The sequence below is a fragment of the Myripristis murdjan genome, chromosome 14, assembly GCF_902150065.1.
Source record: "Myripristis murdjan chromosome 14, fMyrMur1.1, whole genome shotgun sequence".
In the NCBI taxonomy this organism is placed as follows: Eukaryota; Metazoa; Chordata; class Actinopteri; order Holocentriformes; family Holocentridae; genus Myripristis; species Myripristis murdjan.
The window spans coordinates 202,901-223,301 of record NC_043993.1 but is presented as its reverse complement, the minus strand read 5'-3'; the positions used below and the strand labels follow the sequence as shown (position 1 = coordinate 223,301).

Below are 20,401 nucleotides of genomic sequence, written 5' to 3'. Positions count from 1 at the left end.
AATTCTGATTTTACTTTGTCATTATGGGATACTGAGTATAGATTAATGAGAGAAAAAATTAATGTAAACAATTGTAGCATCAGGCTGCAACTTAACAAAAGTGAAAAGAGTGAAGGGAGTCTTTCTGAATGCACTGTACATCACACAGTACTTGCTTTGCTTTTCAGAATGGTAAAACTGCACCTCCATGGGCTAAGCTGTCAAGTTAGGAAGAAAATGAGTTTTAAAAAAAAAATACATTTATATATATATATATATATGTGTGTGTGTGTGTATGTGTGTATATATATATATACACTATATTACCAAAAGTATTCGCTCACCTGCCTTTACTCATACTATGAACTGAAGTGCCATCCCATTCCTAACCCATAGAGTTCAATATGATGTCGGTCCACCTTTTGCAGCTATTACAGCTTCAACTCTTCTGGGAAGACTGTCCACAAGGTTGAGGAGAGTGTTTATAGGAATTTTTGACCATTCTTCCAAAAGCGCATTGGTGAGGTCACACACTGATGTTGGTCGAGAAGGCCTGGCTCTCAGTCTCCGCTCTAATTCATCCCAAAGGTGTTCTATCGGGTTCAGGTCAGGACTCTGTGCAGGCCAGTCAAGTTCATCCACACCAGACTCTGTCATCCATGTCTTTATGGACCTTGCTTTGTGCACTGGTGCACAGTCATGTTGGAAGAGGAAGGGGCCCGCTCCAAACTGTTCCCACAAGGTTGGGAGCATGGAATTGTCCAAAATGTTTTGGTATCCTGAAGCATTCAAAGTTCCTTTCACTGGAACTAAGGGGCCAAGCCCAGCTCCTGAAAAACAACCCCACACCATAATTCCTCCTCCACCAAATTTCATAGTCGGCACAATGCAGTCTGAAATGTACCGCTCTCCTGGCAACCTCCAAACCCAGACTCGTCCATCAGATTGCCAGATGGAAAAGCGTGATTCATCACTCCAGAGAACGCGTCTCCACTGCTCTAGAGGCCAGTGGCGGCGTGCTTTACACCATTGCATCCGACGCTTTGCATTGCACTTGGTGATGTGTGGCTTGGCTGCAGCTGCTCGGCCATGGAAACCCATTCCATGAAGCTCTCTGCGTACTGTACTTGGGCTAATCTGAAGGTCACATGAAGTTTGTAGCTCTGTAGCAATTGACTGTGCAGAAAGTCGGCGACCTCTTTGCACTATGCGCTTCAGCATCCGCTGACCCCTCTCTGTCACTTTACGTGGCCTACCACTTCGTGGCTGAGTTGCTGTTGTTCCCAAACGCTTCCATTTTGTTATAATAGAGCTGACAGTTGACTGTGGAATATTTAGGAGCGAGGAAATTTCACGACTGGATTTGTTGCACAGGTGGCATCCTATGACAGTTCCACGCTGGAATTCACTGAGCTCCTGAGAGCGGCCCATTCTTTCACAAATGTCTTGTTTCACAGTCTGCATGCCTGAGTGCTTGATTTTATACACCTGTGGCCAGACCAAGTGATTAGGACACCTGATTCTGATCATTTGAATGGGTGAGCGAATACTTTTGGTAATATAGTGTATATGTGTGTGTGTGTGTGTATGGGGTTGCCATGGCGGCGCGCATAGACGCAGCGGCTTACAGCTCTCCACTCTCGGTGCTGTATTATATGTTTTTGTATGTGTGAACGGTTGTGTTTTTAGCTGAAAACACCACGATATGTTGGGCAATGTACGCGTACAGTCATCAGAACCTTTTGAGCTTGGGATTACGCTGCAAAATACCAATTTCACTTTCATCGCTACGAGGACATTCCGGAGGACACCGTTAGAAGACCGGGGTCTCCCTTCTTCCCAGCGACAAGTTCAAGAGGAAACGTAAGCAAACAAAGGAAACAACAGTCGTCAGGACCTTTTGAGCTTGGGATTACGCTGTAAAATACCAATTTCATCGGACTTTCATTGCTACCAGGACATTCCGGAGGACACCAAAACAAAACAAAAGCGAGGCTGCAGGGCCGGTGCGTTAGCACGGCTGAAAAGACAATCCTTTAAGCTGCCGCCTCAAAACATTTTCCAACTCCAGGTCCATAACTAACAAAATCGATGAACTGCACCTGCACATCGCATCCAACAAGTGTTTCCGTGACTGTTGCATTTTTCTGATATCAGAGACATGGCTGCAGCCATCTATACCGGAGTCGGCTATTCAACTAGCAGGTTGCACGATGCTTTCTATTCTGACCTGCACCGAAAGTACTGAGCCCTAATTTCGTTGCATTATTATACCGTATATGATTGTACAATGACAATAAAGATCTATCTATCTATCTGTCTATCTATCTATCTATCTATCTATCTATCTATCTATCTATCTATCTATCTATCTATCTATCTATATATATATATATATATATATATAATGTGTGTGTGTGTGTGTGTGTGTGTATACATATACATATATATTAGGGCTGGGAAAGTTAATATGTTATTATTGCGTTAATCAATTAACACGGACAACTATTTTAACTCAACACATTTTAAAAAATTTTTTTTTGGAATGCCCTCTGTTATTCTTGCTGAGACAGGCCAGAGCAATTGTGGAGGTGAGAGGAGGGAACAGGAAGGGAAGGGAAGGGAAGGGAAGGGAAGGGGGGAGGGTGGCAATACTGGCATATGATTGGCTTAAACGCGCACCTCAACCAATAAGAGCATTGGTTTTGGTGCACATGAACCGGAAAAGAAAAGAACTGGGCTAAAAGTGATCTGTAACTACTGCAAAGCTGATTTTTCTTACTATCGAAGTACTTTGAGTTTAAAGTACCACTTAAACGCTCGGCACACTGCTGATGTCGACAAAGTACCCTCCCAAAACAGTGGCAGGAAGCTTCAACAGACTACGCTGGATGCAGCTTATGGGAGAAGTATAGATAAACAAAAATGTGACAAGCTAACAAATGCCATGGCGAAGTGGATAGCTAGAAACTGCAGGCCAATGAATATTGTGGAAACTGTCGGTCTGAGAGATATTCTTCAGATTGCAGCGAATGACTACACGTATGAGCTTCCTTCAAGACGCACCATCACAACAAGAATGCACGAGTTGTATGAAAAAGAGAGGGCTACAAAAGCGTCAGAATTGCAAAGCACGCCAACTGTTGCTGTTACTGGTGACTACTGGACCTCACTAGGTAACCACAATTACCTCAGAGTTATGGCGCATTATATTGATGAACAGTGGGAAATGCACTCACATGCTCTGACTGTAATGAAAACAGAAGAGAGACATTTTGCTGAAACATACTCCAAGCAGTGGAATGTTTCGAAGTCAGAACACTCAGCACAGATAGTGCAGGAAATATGATCGCTGTTGCCAGACATCTGCCTTTTGAACATGTCCCCTGCGTGGCGCATAGTCTCCAGTGCTCCAACCCAGTATCTTTGCAGGACAGTGCATTTGACAATGTCTTAGGCAAATACAGAAAAGTTGTGGGCCACTTCAAACACAGTCCAGCAAATGCAGCAGAGTTAGAGCAAAAAACAAATTCACCATGGTCAAAAGGAGTCGCTTATACAAGACGTTCCATCCAGATTGAAGTTAATTTTGTCATGGTATCACTACTTTTTGTCATGGTATCACTACTCACTACTCACTGATTCCTTAAAGGAAAACCTGTACATCAAACATGGACTTCACAGCCTAAAAAAATCCATGGCAAAGTAAATCCCAGCTGTGTACTTAATAAGTTTGTGCTAAATCACTTACACTTGATACTGAATATTGATTGTACCCAGTGGTCGAGTTGTAAAAAAAATTGAGGGGGGATGGTCAATTTTTTTCACTTGATGAAAAGGGAGGATGGCAGTTTTACAGGGTGGATGATTTTTTACCGTTGTTATTTCAGGGGGGATGCCATCCACCCTCATCCCCCCTCAACTTGAGTACTGATTGTACCTGCTGCTAGTTGATAAAAGAAAATATGTTTTTGTTGCTGCCTCATAAAGGGAAAATGTTTCTGTGTTTGTGTTATTGCACTTTGGATATTTATTTTAATTTCTTTAAAAAAAAGAAAAAAAACTCAATACATTACCTCTTAAGTCATTATTAAATTATGAGCATAAAAATGTCATTAAAAAATGCGATTAATCGCGATTAATTGTAGACAGATCTGTCATTGTTTGATGGTCATTGTTTACATTCCGCCCCGAGCCGACGCGGAAGTCGCGTGTGACGTCATCCACTCCGCTGTTGATAAACTCTCAACACAGCATCCCGAGGCGCTTGTGTTGATCTCCGGGGACTTCAATAATGTGACCCTGGACAAGACACTTCCTGCTTTTTTCCAGTATGTGGACTGTAACACCAGGGGAAATAAGACTATTGACCTGCTGTATGCAAATGTAAAGGATGCATACAGGGCCACCCCACTGCCTGCACTGGGAAAAGCTGACCATAACCTTGTTCTGCTTCAGCCTCACTACAAACCAAAGGTGAGGAGACTACCCACAACCACACGGTCATTCAGGAAGTGGTCTCCTGAGGCAGAGCACGCTCTGAGAGACTGTTTTGGCACTACTGACTGGGATGTACTGCAGGGGTCGCACAGCGGGAACATAGAGGGGGTTGTAGACTGCACCACTGACTACATTAACTTCTGTATGGATGTTGTTGTTCCTGTAAGAACGGTGCGCTGCTATGCAAACAACAAGCCCTGGATCACGAGTCACATTAAAGGCCTCCTGAACCAGAAGAAGAAGGCCTTCAAAGACGGTGATAAGCAGGAGCTAAAACGCATGCAGCGGGAACTCAGAGTCCAGCTCAGGGAAGCAAAGGAGCAGTACAGAAGGAAGTTGGAGCAGAAGATGCAGAACAACAGCATGAAGGAGGTGTGGGATGGGATGAAGATCATCACCGGCTGCAGATCCAGGCAGGGGGCCACCATTGAGGGGGATGGGGGGAGGGCGAACAAGTTGAACAACTTTTTCAACAGGTTTGACCACCCCATCTCACTCTCACCTCTGACCACCCTGCCCCCCACACCCCCATCTGCTCCCCTCCCCCCGCTACCAGTGGACAGATGCGATGAGGAGACCCCCTCCCTGCCTACAATCACAGCAGCCCAGGTGTGTGGAGAGCTGAGGAGGCTTCGCCCCAGCAAAACTGCAGGTCCGGATGGTGTATCCCCACGACTGCTGAAGGCCTGCGCGTCAGAGCTGGGAGACCCTCTGCAGCACATCTTCAATCTGAGCCTGGAGCAGGGGAGGGTCCCACTGCGGTGGAAAACATCATGCATCGTCCCAGTCCCAAAGAAGCCACGTCCTACAGAGCTGAATGACTTCAGGCCGGTCGCCCTGACGTCACATGTGATGAAGACCATGGAGCGGCTGCTGCTACACCATCTGAGACCGCAGGTGAGCCATGCCCTCGACCCTCTGCAGTTTGCGTACCAGGAGAAGGTGGAAGTGGAGGACGCCATTGTCTACATGCTACACCGATCCCTCTCTCACCTGGACAGGGGCAGTGGTGCTGTGAGAATCACATTTCTGGATTTCTCCAGTGCCTTCAATACCATCCAGCCCCAGCTGCTCGGTCACAAACTGACTGATATGGGAGTAGGCTCACACCTTACGGCATGGATCATGGACTATCTGACAGGCAGACCTCAGTATGTGCGACTGGGGGACTGCAGGTCAGACACTGTGATCAGCAGCACAGGAGCGCCGCAGGGGACTGTGCTCTCTCCAGTCCTGTTCACCCTGTACACGTCGGACTTCCAGTACAACTCAGAGTCCTGCCACGTGCAGAAGTTCGCGGACGACACAGCCATTGTGGGATGTATCAGCGGTGGACAGGAGGAGGAGTACAGGAAACACATCCAGGACTTCGTAGCATGGTGTGGTTCCAACCACCTCCACCTGAACACCTCCAAGACAAAAGAAATGGTGGTGGACTTCAGGTGGACCAGGCCTCACCCGGAGCCCATAAGCATCAACGGTGCCTGTGTGGAAATGGTGCGGACCTATAAATAGCAACGGGCGCTGAGCAGGCTCCTGTCAATCATGGACAATCCACTGCATCCACTGCACAGCACCATCACCAGGCAGAGGAGCAGCTTCAGTGACAGGCTGCTGTCACTGTCCTGCTCCACCGACAGACTGAGGAAATCATTCCTCCCCCACGCCATGCGGCTTTTTAACTCCACCCGGAGGAAATAACTCATTATACACACACTGCATTACTGGTAGATAAAATGCAAAGACTGGAGGGGAAGGGGTGATTCCATAAGGCTGGATCAAGTCTGACAGTTCCTGAATTCCCAGTACCGGGCGTCAGGTTCTGTCGACGGTCTTGGTCTCATGGTTTCACACTAACTCTGAACCTCGGTCGGGGCGTGTGTTCTTCAGGTTAGGTTATTTTCCACTGCTGTTTAACTGTTATTACTTCTGTTTAACTGTTAATACTTCTGTTGAAATTGTTCATATTCCTATCTTTTTATAATCCTTGTTTATAGTGTTTATATTGCTTACTGCTATTTATCATGTGTATACTGTATATTTCTTCTAAATTTGCACATTGACCTACCTCTATGCACATTTTATACACCCATGCACACGTTTTTTTCTGTTTTTTTGTTGCACATTGCTTTTTGCACACTGGATTGTACTTAGGTTATTCTGTTGTACTCAGATCTTATTCTGTTGTACTTCTTATTCTTTATTTCTATTTTTTTTTTTATTTACTTAATCTGTAATCTGTGGATACTGCTGAAAAAAATGTGAATTTCCTGCGGGATGAATAAAGTATCTATCTATCTATCTATCTATCTATCTATCTATTTTGCACTGTTGGATCTTAAGAAGGTTCTAAGTAGAGCTTCAAAATGCAAAAAGAAGAAATGGGAGTGAGACAAAAAAAAAAAATTGAGTAAGCAATTTATTGCAAACAACCATTAAACTGAAATAGACTGTTCATCAGCTGATCAAAAGTTTAAGACGACTGCCTTTAAAAGCCCAAATCTTCCCAAAAATGTGGATTCAGTGTCATTTTCTGTCAGGTATCCACACTGTCATGACCTCCTGATGGCAAAGGCAAAAAAGCTTTCTCTCTTTGAACGTGGTCGAATTGTTGAGCTGCATAAGCAAGGCCCAACAACAAGGCCCTCACAGTGTGCCATTGGTGCTGAGGTTGGATGCAGTAAGACAGTCATTTTTAACTTCCTAAAAGATCCTGAGGGTTATGGAACAAAAAAGTCAAGTCAAGTGGTAGTTGTGGTACACAATTAAAACCAGCCTGACCAAAACACAGTTTTTATTACAGATTCATGACTATAATAACTTGACACAGAGCTGAGCTGCAACTCAAATCGCAAATTAATCTTCAGGTTACCAGTTTTCAGATTATGTTTAACACTTCCATGTGACAAGGGGTTAAAGCCCAATATGTGCAGAATATTAACCTCAATAGATGCCATAATATAGGCTGCAGAAAAATGTGACCATGGCTGTGGATACTGGTTTATTGTAAATTTAATACTGTAGGAGGTGATTAGAACTAATAATTGCCCCGTAAGCACCCAGTGCACTCCTGGCCGGCCTGGAAGGGGCTTCTTTCTCTATTTGGGCCTTTCAAAGAAGGTTGTCTGTTATTTTGGGGCGTTTTCTCTTGCTTGTGTCATTTTCTTTTTGATTTTCTATCATTTGTGGACCTGTAACCTTTGAGTCTGTAACTACGATTAAAGGCTTGAAAAAAAAATGACTTTGAACATGAACTTGGGCAGCACCTTTATGTCAAAAAAACATGACTACAGCAATTTTCTTACTCGTTTCTTGTATTGGGACATTTAAAAAAAACTGGAATGAAAAAATGCAAATTACAGCAGGAAATTATGCATGTACATATTTGCTTGATATGGTAACTTCAAATAACATAAAAAACAAAAACATGCATATATGGGTAGGAGGCACCATCTTCAGTAGTAATGGAGTGTGACTGCTTAGGATGAGATAATCTTCTTATCTGATGATATATTACACATCATTGGGTTCAGGATTTAATGCAAACATGATACAGTAACAGTTCAATAACAAAGTACAACTGTGAAGGACTGTGTATTTAATTTTCACCCATAAAATCTTTCTGGCAGCGGCATCTAAAGTTTTTTTTTTTTTTTCCTACAAAGTGCAGATTATAGTATTTGCCATTATAGCACTTACATCTAAGAGAAAATGAAAAACTTTGGGAAAGACTGTACTGTATATTGATACATCTCTCCCTACACGTCCTGAATGTTGTCACTAAAAGGCTCTATGTCAAAATGGCCTCTCTAAACATGATACAATGCATGTATGAAGAAAGGCAAGGAATTAACAGTTTTGCTCATTTGGGTCCCTTTGGATTTTTGCATGAATCCCTTGTGCATTAACATAAATCCTTTCTGAGTCACTTTCTGTGCTGTGTCGCCATCTAAATCACCTGGAGACAATGCAACAAGGGCATACTGCCCTTCTGAGAAAAACTGCCTACCCTTTAAAGAATTTTAATTTTACGGTCTCTGCACTCTGAATCGAAGCTGCTATTCTCTCAAGTGAGAGGGAGTGTCTGTCTGACTGGTTTTATTTCCTGGATTGGATTATTGCCCTGGGCACAGGCCCTCTGCACAGAGTCAGATCAGATAGAAGTGACATTGCTGCTCCAGTCTACATTGTTCAAAGGTGATTTGGCAAGACATCTCATGATCTGCGATTCTGCAAGTAAGTTAGTAAGTCATCTTGTCAAGGGTCTGGATTTCGGCTTTGATTTGATAGGATTTACCTTGGAAAAATGTCCCTACGAACATTTTATTTTTTCTTCCACTGTTGTTCTCAATGTAAGAAAAAAATAACAGGTGCTTGGCGTACACCAAAAACCACTGTAACATTAAAAGTGAACAGGATGTACATGGCATCAGCCAAATTGTCCTAATACTGCTACAAAGAATAGGAAGTTTTGATTTTGTAGGAGTAGGCAGTTTCTCAGATTGATGGCAGCAGGGCAAAATGAGCCTTTCAGATTGGGGATTGTGCAGGACTTAACCCCTTATTATGATACAATACGATAAACTTTATTGTCAGCAGGTGCTGAAATTTATTTTGCGACACAGCAGTCTCATATACAAAACATAGTAAACACACACTTAACAGAAAAGAAAACAGACAAAACCAAAAACACACATGACAGATGTGTGACAAGAGCACTGGTCATTGTTCTACTGGCCCTCAGCAGAGGTGGGTAGAGTAGCCAAAAATTGTACTCAAGTAAAAGTACTGTTACTTCAGAATAATATGACTCAAGTAGAAGCAAAAAGTAGTCATCCAAATAATTACTTGAGTAAGAGTAAAAAAGTACTTGGTGGAAAAACTACTCAGGTAGTGAGTAACTGTTGAGTAACGTCTTTATTTTTTAACACAAGCATTCAATCAGACAGACAATACAAAATAATCATCCTCAGGCAAATTAAAGTTAATCCAATCAATAAAATTAATTGAATAAATAATTAAATTAAATTAAATAAAAGCTTAAATTAAAATAATCTTCAAGTAAAATAAATAATAAAAATAATAAATAAAAATAAAATAAATAAATAAAATGTCCAGGTTCTGGAGCATCTCCAAGGCAGCTGTCATATTTCTCTTCCCCCATTCACTGACATTGTTGAAAGTCTCCTGATAACTCCAGTGTCGATAAATACAATCACTTGAGACCGCCTAAACAATGCAGGGTTGCCAACTCTCACGCATTGGCCATGACAGTCACACATTCAGCCTCAATCTCACGCTCTTCACACTCAAGAGAGAAATCTCACGCCAAATCTGACTTGTTGTTTTTTTTCCACTCATCATCATTTTTTCCACTCATCATGTCAGTTATCCGATAACTGCTTGATATAAACAAAAGTCGGTTTATAATGAAAGTACGGCAGTCTGTACGTGCGGCACACCCGTTAGATCAGGCAGACCTGGTGCCGGCCAGCACTGGCCACAGCACCGCACAGTGTGCGCGGCCACCCGGTCAGGTTTGGTCTGCCGGATCTGACAGGTGCCACTCTGGCTGTCAGTTGGACGCTTTCTGAAGAAGGAGGAAGTTACCTCCAAAACTGTCAAGGTAAATAAACATCCCTATGTCTGATTAAAAGGAACGAAAACGTCTTTCAGTTAAAAGGAAGACATGATAAATGTATTTGGACTATATTGATTTATGATGACGTCGGGCCATGCGTGTGTCGTATTTCAACGTGATGATATGCATACCGGGGGCAATCTCGCTTGAGCGTGTTGTAACAGAGAATGTCTAATATAGCGTCGTAGACGGGCTCTGGTTGTAATGTGAAGTGCTGGCCTGCACCCAGGGCCGGCTCTTGGCATAGGCGGTATAGGTGGTCGCCTAGGGCGCCATCTGCTGGAGGAGCGCCACAAGCGGCAGTCACCCTCAGGAAAAAAAATAGTAATAATAATAATAATAATAATAATAATTTCCGATGCCCATTGGCGCCCTCTCAGGGTCAGAGGAGTCGGGGCTTTCACATAGCGCTCGCGCGGCGCAGCCCCGTGCACGTCGTGCCCAACTTGAAAATTTTTGTAACTTGGGCGTCCAATTGGACAGAATAGTGGAATCTGAAAAAAATCTGGTGGATTTTGGCAGAATGGCAAAACAACAATGGAGGAAAGCATCATTGTGGCTGTCTCTCTGTGTGCAGAGCTGTGGGAAACCAGACTACAGTCCTATCGGGATCTCATTAAAAAGCCCAATCATGAAGAGAGATATCCAACAATTTGGGAATACCAGGTGTGTTTAAAAACTGGCAGAGATATATGATGTTTTTGCTTTCCACAAGTGCAAATGCCCCTATATTGCAACACTTACGGTAACTCATACGTTAGGTAAAACACAGAGAGAGGCCACAGAGAGAAAGTTACAGCCAACAGCAGGCATTCACTGTCTGTGAGCTCCGGGTGACTCTCAGCCGTCTGGCTCTGTCCCACAGCCCCCAGCTGTAGCAGGAAGCCCTCACCCTGGCACCGGATTGTAAGGAGGACTACCGTTATACAAAATTAATTTAGTCAAAAATCGAGTCAAATTATATCTGGTTCACACTCAAACATTTCTAGCACACAACGTAGTAAAACATAGCATGGTGTGTTTTATTTTTCTCTCAATGGCCCCTCTGCGGCTCCATAGTACATAAACATAAAAACAAGAGAAGAAGAATATTTACATTTTTAATCCAACCAAAGAGGACGTCACACAATTCAAATACATACAGTGTACTGTACATCAGCCAATAAAACTGTTTCATTGCTTTGTGTTGTGTTGCCTGTTTGAACTGACCACGTGCATCTGCAAACATGTGAATAAGAAAAAAAATACTGCCAAACAAAACTGAACTTCATGAAGGATGTCGGGAATCCCGACAGGCCCTGAACCCCCCACAAGGTCTCGCGATGCTGTTGTCACCGGCGCGCAGTGCTTTTGGCTAGCAGCTAAGGTGGAGATTCCCCATGAAAAGACTTTCTAACTTGATATTTGAGGAAAAAAAACGTAATATTAACTGGGAAACCAACACCTGACCTCAAGGATTTAATCCAAAGGAAGGGACAAAAATTGTGAGGACTTTTTAAAAGGCTTGGTACAAAAAGAAAGACTGGGTTGTGTGAATGTAGTCAAGCTAGCAAGTTGTGCTTTCCGAGTCTCCTTTTCTCGGCGGGTAGCAGCAGCAGCAGCGTCTGGTTGACAGAGGCTGACTGCGACCTGCACAACTTGCCAAGGGCTTTGCTGAAGTACCAAACCTCCACAGCCCACATCCGCTCTCAGATCGCCCTGAGCACCTTTGGTAAGAGTTGGACAGACACAGCACTGGATGAGCAGCTCAGGCTCCACATCACTGCACATAATGAAAAGGTAGATTTAAAAGTGTCTCTCTCTCTCTCTCTGGTTATAAAGTCTTCCTATGTTGTGCTTGTATGTGAGTGACACAATAGCTTTTTAGGCTTTTCAGACTTAGTTGTGCTTGGAGGTTTAATGGTGTGTGATCAGGGCGGGCGGTGTTTATAATTTATTGTTGTTGCTCTTACAGACTACACTGGAGCTGGAAGTCCTGTGTTGCTGAGATACAGGTGATTTCTTGTTGTGATCTTGTCTTTGGGAGCTCCTGGGCTGTAAATCCTGCAGAAATGCAGGTGAATGTTTGTCTCAGATAATTGATTGACTTTTTAGTTTTTATACTGCAAGTGTTGCAATATATACACTTCTTCTTCGTGAATCTGGCGCTCCTGGTTGTCACCCAGTAGTGGGGTGGAGTGGCAGGATGGGGGCGCCAGGGAGTAATTTCGCCTAGGGCACCAACATGGCTAGAGCTGGCCCTGCCTGCATCATCCCCTCCCCCCACCCCTCCTCCCCGAGACTTTAGGGCAACAGACAAAGTCATACCAGGTGGTACTACAGTACTGTAAGACACTCATGATCACTGTGGTAAAAAATAAAAGCAGAATCTGTCCACTTGCGCCAAAGGACCTTAACTGGCGAAGAAAATAGAATCTTTGCTTTGTTTTCTTACACAGGGCCTCTATGTGATCTTTCCATGACAGTAGGTGGTCTATTATAACACCCAGATTTGTGTATGAACACACTTGACTGATCTGTTCACCATGAATGGTTACGGGGGAGCTGTGTGCTTCAGATGGAGTACCAAAAACAATTTCTGCTGTCTTTTTTGTGTTGATTAGGAGAGCATTGCTATCGCTCCACTCAACCACCTTATCTACTCTGTGCTGGTGCAGTCCAGGGTCACTAGAGCTTCCCAGTAAGGAGATCTAAACTGTATCATCAGCACACTTTAAGATATATTGATCTTGCGTTTTTGTATGACACTGTTGTACTGTTCTAGCCCTTTACTTAGACCAGTTTTAGTAAAGGAAAACGGATCTTCAGGGAGAGATAAAAGGTCAATAATAGAAGCCAAATAGAAGTGGTTAACATCTGAAAGCTGGGAACCTGAAGATTGATTTTAAATGCAGTTCAGCTCTGTGTCAAGTTATTATAGTGATAAATCTGTAATAAACATTGTGTTTTGGCTAGGCACCTGTTTATTAATTTTATTTTTTTATTGAGGGTGTATAAGGGTTAGAACATTATGATGGCATATGAAGCCATTCTGAAGTTCAATTATGTGTCATAAGTTCCATCCATCCATCCATCCATGTTCTGTTGCTTATCCGGAACCAGGTCACAGTGACAACAGGCTGAGGAGGTTAGCCCAGATGGTCTTTTCCACGGCCACATCCACCAGCTCCTCCTGGGGGATCTAGGGTGACCACCTGCTAATAAGCCCAATGGGGGCTGATTCTGAGGGACAATGTGGGACACCGCCCGGCGTGGCGGCGCCCCCACTTGGCGGGCAGACTCACCGATACCGGTTTACCGATTTCTAGCAGATACCACTTTACATGGTATATTAATGTTGCTCTGTTCCCCTAACATATGTAATTGCTGCTGTATGTTCATGAATAAGCCACCCTTGTTAATGAGCCCTTAGCTTTCAATGTGTTTTTTTTTTCTAAATAAAAGATATTCATAATATTTTAAACATTTCAATTAATTAACAGATGAACTTCCACTTAAGATTTACTTTTTATTTAAAGTGAATGAATTGCAATGGAAAATATAAATAAAATTAAATAGCTTAAAACAGTGTCAATTTCGTTGGCTATTTTTCAATTTAATTTTAGTCTTAGTCTTGTGTCAAATGCCCTTATTAGTTTTAGTCATATTTAGTCAACTTGAATTCTTTTTTGTTTAGTCACGTTTTAGTCAATGAAAAGTCTTGGCATTTTAGTCTAGTTTTAGACAAAGAAAATCCAAAGTATTTTAGTCTAGTTTTAGTTGCCCGTTCGCTCGTTCGCCCTATCCCCCGGGTGAACGAGCTTTTTTTTGAGAGTTGATTATGCGGGACACGGTCTCAATTTGCGGGACCCGTGAAATGGGCTTCAAACGCTGTACGTGCACGCGCTACGCAGGACAGGTGGTCACCCTAGGGGGATCTCAAGGTGCTCCCAGGCTAACCGGGAGACATAGTCCCCTCAGTGTGTCCTGGGTCTGCCCCGGGGCCTCTTCCCAGGTGGTCATGCCCAGAACACCTCCACCAGGAAGCAGCCAGGACGTATCCTGACTAGATGCCCAAACAACCTCAACTGGCTCCTTTCAATGTGGAGGAGCAGCGTCTCTAATCCGAGCTTCTCATGGATGGCTGAGCTCCTCAACCCATTTCCACCGCTTGTATCTACGAACTTGTTCTTTTGGTCACTACCCAGAGCTCGTGACCATGGGTGAGGATTGGAGCAAAGATTGACCGGTAAATTGAAAGCCTCGTTTTCTGGCTCAGCTCCTTCTTCACCACAACAGTCCGGCACAGTGACCGCATAACCAGAATATACACTCCTGATCAAAATCTTAAGAGCAGTTGAGAAATTGCAAGAATTTACATTTTGCACTGTTGGATCTTAAGAAGTAGAGCTTCAAAATGCAAAAAGAAGAAATGGGAGTGAGACAAAAAAAAAATTGAGTAAGCAATTTATTGCAAACAACCATTAAACTGAAATAGACTGTTCATCAAGGCAAAAAAGCTTTCTCTCCTTGAACGCAGTCGGATTGTTGAGCTGCATAAGCAAGGCCTCTCGGAGCGTGCCATTGCTGCTGAGGTTGGACACAGTAAGACAGTCATTTTTAACTTCCTAAAAGATCCTGAGGGTTATGGAACAAAAAAGTCAAGTGGTAGACCCAAAAAAATTTCACCGGCCCTGAGCCGGAGGATCCAATTGGCTGTCCGTCAAGACACGGGACGATCCTTGGCCCAAATTAAGCTTGTCACTGGTGCCAACTGCAGTCCCATAACCATCAAACGGCATCTGCGAGAGAAGGGTTTTAAGAACAAAAAACGTCTTCAAAGGCCTCGTCTCCTTCAACGGCCCAAAATTGCCCGTCTGGAGTTTGCATGAGAGCACCAAACATGGGACACTGAAAGGTGGAAGAAAGTTGTATTCTCTGATGAGAAAAAAATTAACCTTGACAGTCCTGATGGCTTCCAACATTACTGGCATGACAAGGAGATCCCACCTGAGATGTTTTCTACACGGCACAGTGGAGGGGGCGCCATCATGATCTGGGGGGCTTGTTCCTTCAGTGGAACAATGGAGCTTCAGGTTGTGCAGAGGCATCAAACAGCAGCTGGCTATGTGGAGATGTTGAAGGGGGCATTCCTCATGACTGAAGGCCATCGTCTGTGTGGTAATGACTGGGTTTTTCAACAGGACAACGCTGCAGTTCACAATGCCCGCCTAACAAAGGACTTCTTCCAGAGAAATAACATCACTCTTTTGAACCATCCTGCGTGTTCCCCTGATCTAAATCCAATTGAGAACATTTGGGATTGGATGGCAAGGGAAGTTTACAGAAATGGACACCAGTTCCAGAGAGTGGATGCCCTCCGTGAAGCCGTCTTCACCACTTGGAGCAACATTCCCACTAGCCTCCTGGAAATACTAGCATCAAGCATGCCGAAACAAATTTTTGAGGTGATTACCAAGAAAGCTTTTTTGCCTTTGCCATCAGGAGGTCATGACAGTGTGGATACCTGACAGAAAATGACACTGAATCCACATTTTTGCCAAGATTTGGGCTTTTAAAGACAGTGGTCTTAAACTTTTGATCAGCTGATGAACAGCCTATTTCAGTTTAATGGTTGTTTGCAATAAATTGCTTACTCAATTTTTTTTTTTTTTTTTGTCTCACTCCCATTTCTTCTTTTTGCATTTTGAAGCTCTACTTATAACCTTCCTGAGATCCAACAGTGCAAAATGTAAATTCTTGCAATTTCTCAAGTGGTCTTATGATTTTGATCAGGAGTGTATAAAATAAGAGCATATCATCACAGATCATCGACCACTGGCCTGAAAAGCTCTGGTACCAAGTACATTTATGAGCCTCCTTATGCTCTAACATAGTTTTCATTATGGACAATCCATGGCTTGCACAGAAGTCCAACAATAAAGCACTACTCGGGCAAGCCATTCTTCCCAATCACCCCCCTGCAAGTTTCCCCGTCATTGCCAACGTGAGCGTTGAAGTAGCCCAGCAATACCAGTCCCCAGATGGTGCCTTCGCTGGGACACTTCCCAGTGCTTCTAGGAAGGCGTGTAAGCCCTGCTACCCGAGGGTACAGGGAGGCAACCCTGTCGTCCACCAGGACAAACTCCAACACAGAGCAGCTTAGTCATGGGCTGACAAGTAGCCCCTCTCCTGCCCCGTCTCTCACTTTGGGCAACTCAGGAGAAGGGAGTCCAGAGAAGAGAGGTGACATTCCACATTCCAAAAGCCATTTTCTGCACCATGGTCCAATCCACTGGGGCTGAAAACTTTTGACTTTTGGAGATTTGTGTAAGACTTACATTTTTCAGCAATTGTATAATGAGCATTCTATTGTGGATGTTTCAGAAACTCGCCTTTATTGTCAGTATATCGGCCAAAACAGCATGGATGAGGCCCTGCCTGCCCCTCCTGAGACACCTAACTCAGACATCCTCTGAGTGTCCTCAATCTCTAGTTTATGGTTGTAAAGTTCTGATGATTCTGTTATTCTCATAGAGATCACTAAAGATCATTTTATAGAGTGATGTCAAGTTTCAAAAAATGGTCTCACCACAATGAAATGGCTCCTATGCGGGCGAACATCATCACACAGGAATTAAATATGGCTTATTCCACAAGAGTCTTGGTTTACCAGTCTAACGTAATTTATGCAACTCCAACAGTGTTTAGGCCCCAGTATGCAAAAAATACACCATTTTACAACAGGCCAAAAGAGCACATTTATACGCCATGCAAACAACTGCATGGTGTGTGACCCAAACTGCACGGGATTAGCATAAGGTGGGCATGTCTGCAAAGGGGAGACCCATAGTAAACAGTTGAGTGGGTATGCGGCAAAGCAGAAGGTTATTGAGGAAGCTGGCAGTGGATGAATGAAACGGCATGGGACAAATTGCGGCGATAAGGGAATAACAACCTTACTTTGTGAGCTAATTTCACATGAGTGTTTGCTACGACCGTGACTTCCTCTACCGGTGCTCTCCTTCCTCCCTGAAATACAATGGATTTGAATGAAGGTGCAAACTAGGGGCAAATCAGTAACAAAGTGGGTGTTACCAGGGAGTGTACACAAGTGATGTCATCCGCTTGTCACAGTGTGTGCCTATAGAATTCATTTTCATTGAGATATCTTGACATCAAGAGACTTTGCAGATATTTAGCCCACTAGTTTCATATGATACCAGTATAGCTCACTCTAGTTCTATATCTGAGCCCTCTATAGTCTCTGAAAGACAGTAAGTCAGCCAGGCCCACCAGCAGGCCAAAGTCCAGGAGCCGAGCTAGCAGTAGCATCCAGTGGTATATAAACAGCAGTTATGACATCATTAAACTCCCCAAGAAGATAAATGGGCCTGCATTTCACAGTCACGAACTCCAAGTCCAGGGAGCAGTGGCTGGCTATACTCTTGGTGTTGGTACACCAGCTGTTGTTGACATAAATGCATAATCCCCCTCCTCCGCTCTTACTGGAGCCCTTAGTCCTGTCATGCCAGTGTGCTGTACAGCCTGCTAGCTCTATAGCAGTGTCAGAATCTGCTTCCTGATTGATCAACAACTAAGAAAAATATTTGATCACTCATTAGTTGTAACAGTTTTTGGACACATTTCATGTCTTCATTCAAAACAGTAATGTTAGCTAGGAAGTGGCTGAATGTAAGCAGATGTCTAACTGTAGCCAATGGGTAATCAAATCTGTTGTTTTACCTTGAAATATGGCCCAATGTCCCTCTGCATTTTCAAGGATACAAGGATACAAGGAAGTTTATTGGTCATTATACAACAGGTTGTATAATGAAATTGATTAATTGATTGTATAAAAAAATAAAATTATTAAACATGGAGGAGTGTAGATGGTGCATTTAGTAGTCTCACAGCCTGTGGGAAGAAGCTGCTCTGTAGTCTGGTGGTACCAGACTTCTGTATCAGACTTCTGTATCTTTTGCCTGACGGCAGCAGGGTGAACAGGCTGTGGCTGGGGTGGCTGTTGTCTTTTAGGATCCTTTTGGCTCTGCGCAGGCACCTCACCTCCCCGATATCACTGATGCTTGGTAGATGGGTATCAGTGATGTTTTGGGCAGTTTTAATCACTCGCTGCAGAGTCTTCCTGTCCTGGGCCGTGCACATCCCATGCCAGTTTGTGATGTTTCCAGTCAGGATGCTTTCAATCGCTCCTTTGTAGAAGTTGACAAGTTTCACTGTCCACTGTTTTCTCAGTTGCTGGTCAGTCAGGAAGTGGTGAAGCATTTTGTCAGATTCCCTGAATTTCTAAAAGACGCAACCTAGAGCACAGCAGTACAACATGATTACAGCATTTCAGCTTCCTACCCTGAGGAAATGGCCACCGTGTGAATATGGTCTTTTTTAAACAGATCAGAGCAGACACACAGCTGATGTGAACAGTGCATCTCAGGTGCGGCTGAAACCTTGCTGCAGTGTTAGGGCAGCTGGACTTTCGGTGTGGAGGTCATTTTCTGTGCATGAGGCGCATGGTTCTCAGAAGAAATAGACAGAGAAAATGGTCCACTGATAGCAACAGTAACATTACATAACTGACACCTTTTGCTAATATTTTTGTTGTGACGACCCCTCCAGCCAGGCACTAGTGGTCCCTGTTGTTTGTTCTCTCTGTTTCTCAGGGAGTAGTCTTGGCTGGAGGGTCATCAGCTGCTCCACCTGGGCCCATGTGCTTTGCCATATAAATACATCCCACACTTTCCAGACAGGGAGAGTCCCACTCCCATTGTGAGCATGGTGGTCGTTTGTATTTTCATTTTCCATATACATTGCCACTCATTCATTCATCGTTCTGCATTACTGATGCACCAATATTACATGTTTTTGTTGACAATGTTTTTGTAAAAATGTGTTGTCTCCCTCCTTGTCATAGTCTTTGAGCCAAGCTGTGACAAAATCTGTAGAATATGTCATAGACCAGAAAAAGTCTTATTTTTTCTACTAACTAATTGACCTTCCATTTCAAAAACTGCATATGATGTCCATTAAAGACAAACTCAAAATGACAGGGCTGTGAGTAGCAGCACCATAGACGTGCCATCACCTCATCTACAATTAGCAAGTTATCCACTTGAATAATAAAAATACTTAACCGCACAATAAATTTATAGCTGTAAATATATGATACACTACCTCTACACTACTAAAATAAATTAATGAATGAATTTTTGTGCAGGCATCGCAGTAATGACTTAAGAGCCATTTTATAATGAGATTTGTGATTTGTGAGAGATAGGGAGGATGGAGACCCGAGGCTGCCTTTTTATTGGCTGGAGATTAAGGAATTACTTATTAATCTTATCATTCTACTGTTATTCTCATCATTGTACGTCTTTGTATGTGAACATTTGAGAGATATGGGAAGGAAAGAATGAAGGAGGAGCAAGGACACACAGACATTGACTTGGTCCAGATTTTATTCCTTCTTCTTCTCCTTCAGCATCCTCCTTCTTCTTCTGTGAAGCAGCAGCAGTAGTAGCAGTGCTATTTTGAGCACACAATTTTGTGTCAGATCCACCATTTGAAAACTGATGGATCCATTCCTACAAAATGACTCATAGCACAAAGTGAAAATACATGGATCTTGACTTGGTTGACAAAATGGCAGCTCCTGTGCAGACTGGATTCTCAATATATTATGGGAAATGATCAACTGAGGTAATAATTTTCCTTTTCATTTTTTCCCCTTTATTTTACTGCCTCGCTGGCATAGAAGTCCATTCTGTGTATTATACACTCCTGATCAAAATCTTTTGTTTTGTTTCTTTTTATTCTATTGTGTATGAGCGTTATGTACAACACCAACCTGCCAGTGGGACTAGAGATGGAAATTAGCCGCACGGCTACAATCTCACGTGTTTACATTTATATGTGCATTATTGAATTGAATTGAATTGAATTGAACATGTACTGTCCCATTTCTTTTAAAAAATAAATAAATCTACAAATCTACAAATCTGCAAATCTTAAGACCAGTTGAGAAATTGCAAGAATTTACATTTTGCATTGTTGGAACTTAAGAAGGTTATAAGTAGAGCTTCAAAATGCAAAAAGAAGAAATGGGAGTGAGACAAAAAAAAAATTGAGTAAGCAATTTATTGCAAACAACCATTAAACTGAAATAGGCTGTTGATGAAAAAAGGTTAAGACCACTGCCTTTAAAAGCCCAAATCTTGGCAAAAATGTGGATTCAGTGTCATTTTCTGTCAGGTATCCACACTGTCATGACCTCCTGATGGCAAAGGC

At 43.1% G+C, this 20,401-nt stretch overlaps 1 protein-coding gene across 1 annotated transcript in view; it reads left to right on the top strand.

Moving 5' to 3' along the window:
* The window catches only part of LOC115371560 (alpha-1B adrenergic receptor-like), a 45,202-nt gene extending 32,398 nt beyond the window's left edge, over window positions 1-12,804 (top strand). The window contains exons 3-5 of the mRNA XM_030069002.1: window positions 5,036-5,171; window positions 11,710-11,899; window positions 12,724-12,804. Coding sequence (XP_029924862.1) covers window positions 5,036-5,171; window positions 11,710-11,899; window positions 12,724-12,804 — 407 coding nt within the window. The remainder of the gene's footprint in view (window positions 1-5,035; window positions 5,172-11,709; window positions 11,900-12,723) is intronic.
* The last annotated feature ends 7,597 nt before the right edge of the window (window positions 12,805-20,401 follow it).